Source organism: Mustela nivalis, assembly GCF_964662115.1.
Source record: "Mustela nivalis genome assembly, chromosome: 4".
Lineage (NCBI taxonomy): Eukaryota > Metazoa > Chordata > Mammalia > Carnivora > Mustelidae > Mustela > Mustela nivalis.
Window position 1 is genome coordinate 21,687,340 of NC_139023.1, and position 3,739 is coordinate 21,691,078.

Genomic DNA, 3,739 nt, shown 5'->3' on the forward strand with positions numbered 1-3,739 from the left:
AAGATGTGATATATATATAGATATATAGATGTATATCTATATATATAGATATATATAGATATATATACAATGGAATACTATGCAGCCATCAAAAGAAATGACATGGATGGAACTAGAGGGTATCATGCTTGGTGAAATAAGTCAGTCGGAGAAAGACAACTATCATATGATCTCCCTGATATGAGGAAGTGGAGAAGCAACGTAAGGGGGTTGGGGGGTAGGAAAAGAATAAATGAAACAAGATGGGATTGGGAAGGAGACAAACCATAAGAGATTCTCAATCTCATAAAACAAACTGAGGGTGGCCAGTGGGAGGGGGATAAGGTGAGAGTGGTAGGGTTATGGACATTGGGGAGGGTATGTGCTATGGTGAGTGCTATTAAGTGTCTAAACCTGGCGATTCACAGACCTGTACCCCTGGGGCTAATAATACATTATATGTTTATTAAAAAATAAAAAATAAAAAAAATAAATTTATTATCACTTATAAACTTCAAATTTGACTACTCTGGTAACTGAATCCCCACCCCCATACCAAAAGGAAAAGAGTATAGGGTGGGGAAAGCATGAGGAGGAAAATGGTCTCTCATAGATGTTCTTTGGAAAGGAAAATGCTACAGTAAGTTACTGCCTTTTGCCTTTTCCCCAGGTTTCCAGGTCTTCAGTACGGAAGTCACCACTAAGTCGCTCCCAAAGCAGGAAGAAAGAGATGGAAGGCACATCTGCAAAGGCTGAGCAGTGACGGAGGCAGAGCATAGCCACATCTATAAACTGCCATAGAGTTCAAAGTGAGAAGGGTCATTGGGCAAACACGGCTGCCGCGATAAGAGGCGAGACTGAGAAGCCATGTGTGTAAAGAACATCCTGTGCTGCCTCTGGAGCTTGGACTTTATACTAAAGCAATTGGGAGCCATTTAAGAGTTTTCATTAAGGGACTAATACTATCACCTCTGTGCTCTAGAAAGATCCCTCGGGCTGCCCTGCGTAGACAACAAGGTAGACGGAGCAATATTGGAGGAAGCAAAACCAATTAGGAGGCAACTGCAGTAATGGAAGGGAAGATGAAGTTGTTATGAACTAAGTTTATGGCAGTGAGGACAGAGAGAAGCAGCTGGCCAAGAGAGAGATTAGGGAGGTCGAAGCTGCCAGACTTGGTGATTGATTGGGCAGCAATGAGGTTGAGGCATTAAAATGACATGCAAGTTTCAGGCAACAGGATAAATAATGGTGCCTGAGTTTCCTTTGGAATATCCAGGGGTGATATCCACTAAGCAGACTGATATCGAGGTCGAGAGCTCAGCAGAATGACCCGGGCAGGAGATGAAGACCCCTGTAGTAGACGCATTTCTATAGCAAGCTGACTCTATTTCTGTGGTATTATTAATCACCTTATTGCAATTATATATTTACTCTCCTTTCCTCTAACAGGCTGTGCATTCACTGACAGCAGGGATCATCTGTATTCACCTTTCTATTTCTCGAGCTCAGCAAGCAATTAAAAGGATATTTATCAGGATCTCTTCCGCCGCCATTTTAAATCCAGCTCCATACAACGCTCCGCCGCCGCCGCGACCCGGCCTGCGCGCCAGCACCCCCCGGCCGACCGCTCCGCCGCCATGGAGGACATGAACGAGTACAGCAACATAGAGGAGTTCGCAGAGGGATCCAAGATCAACGCGAGCAAGAACCAGCAGGATGACGGGAAAATGTTCATTGGAGGCTTGAGCTGGGACACGAGCAAGAAAGACCTGACCGAGTATCTGTCCCGGTTTGGGGAAGTGGTGGACTGCACGATTAAGACGGACCCGGTGACCGGAAGATCGAGAGGATTCGGATTCGTGCTTTTCAAAGACGCGGCTAGTGTCGACAAGGTGCTGGAGCTCAAGGAACACAAACTGGATGGCAAATTGATAGACCCCAAAAGGGCCAAAGCTTTAAAAGGGAAAGAACCGCCCAAAAAGGTGTTTGTGGGTGGATTGAGCCCAGATACTTCGGAAGAACAAATTAAAGAATATTTTGGAGCCTTTGGAGAGATTGAAAATATTGAACTTCCCATGGATACAAAAACAAATGAAAGAAGAGGATTTTGTTTTATCACATACACAGATGAAGAGCCAGTAAAGAAATTATTAGAAAGCAGATATCATCAAATCGGTTCTGGGAAGTGTGAAATCAAAGTTGGACAACCCAAAGAGGTATACAGGCAGCAACAGCAGCAACAAAAAGGAGGAAGAGGTGCTGCAGCTGGTGGACAAGGTGGCACTAGGGGTCGTGGACGAGGTCAGGGCCAAAACTGGAACCAAGGATTTAATAACTATTATGATCAAGGATATGGAAATTACAATAGTGCCTATGGTGGTGATCAAAACTATAGTGGCTATGGCGGCTATGATTATACTGGGTATAACTATGGGAACTATGGATATGGACAGGGATATGCAGACTACAGTGGCCAACAGAGCACTTACAGCAAGGCATCTCGAGGGGGTGGCAATCACCAAAACAATTACCAGCCATACTAAAGGAGGACATTGGAGAAAACAGGAGGAAATTGCTAAAGTTAACCCATCTTGCAGGACGACATTGAAGATTGGTCTTCTGTTGATCTAAGATGATTATTTTGTAAAAGACTTTCTAGTGTACAAGACACAACTGTGTCCAACTGTATATAGCCGCCAATTAGTTTTCTTTGTTTTTACTTTGTCTTTTGCTATCTGTGTTATGACTCGATGTGGATTTGTGTTTATACAAATTTTATTTGTATGATTTCATGTTAAACCTCAAATAAATGCTTCCTTATGTGATTGTTAAAAAAAAAAAAGGATATTTATCAGGAACTGTTTTTATTACATGCATAAATTTATTTAATTCTCACAACAACCAAGAGGTAGTAGCATTATTACACATATTAGAGATGAGGAAACTGAAGCAGAGAATCAATAAATAAATTTACCAAAGCCCTGCTGCTAGTAAAACAGACCCTAAACATGGATTGTTTCTTTAGGGTACACAGTACATACTTAGTATCCATTTATTTAAATAGACTGACCTATTTAAATTTTAAGTTTAATTTAAATAGACTGACCATTTCCATATATGGAAAATGTTTTACCTAAAGAAACAGGGAATACAGAAGCATTCAGGCACCAGCTAAAATGCTACTTATTGTTAAAATCTTCTCTAGCCTACTTGACTAAGTCAGATTCTCCTATAAGTCTCCAGATATTTTCCTTTATAGCATTTTGTAATTGTATATTTCTTTATAGAGGCTTTTTATTTCTCTTTCTCCCACTGCTTTTCCCATAGTAACTTTCTCATCTTCATATCCCTAGTGCCTGGTGGTGAGTCTGGTACGTGGAAAGTCCCTGAAAAACAAATTCTGCCTGACTTGTGCTCGGTGTTCTTTCTTGGTTAGACTTCGGGGATTTCACAGGGCCAGGCCATCCCCGTTACATCTTAGGGCAAGATTCTCAACCTCGGCACTACTGACATTCTGAACTGGGTAACTCTTTGTTGTGGGAGGCTCTCTTTGTGCATCCTAGGATGTTTAGCAGCATCGTTGGCCTCTGCACACTGTATGCCTGTAAGCACTGATCCCCTGCAAGTCAAGAGAGTCAAAAATGTCTCCGGTCACCTCCTGTGGGTGGAGGGGGAGAGCCAAATTACCCAGGACAACAACTATCTCAGGGACTGAAGTGAGAGAGAGGACAGGAAAGGTGAAGAAGATCCACCTTAAGAG

The 3,739-nt window shown here is 42.4% G+C and overlaps 1 protein-coding gene across 1 annotated transcript; it reads left to right on the forward strand.

Annotated features, from left to right (window-relative positions):
• Nucleotides 1-1,519: 1,519 nt before the first annotated feature.
• Nucleotides 1,520-2,665, forward strand: LOC309863221 (heterogeneous nuclear ribonucleoprotein D-like). Its single transcript, XM_082727730.1, has one exon. It carries the CDS (start codon nt 1,617-1,619, stop codon nt 2,520-2,522), a length of 906 nt encoding a protein of 301 aa, XP_082583856.1. The 5' UTR covers nt 1,520-1,616; the 3' UTR covers nt 2,523-2,665.
• Nucleotides 2,666-3,739: the final 1,074 nt, after the last annotated feature.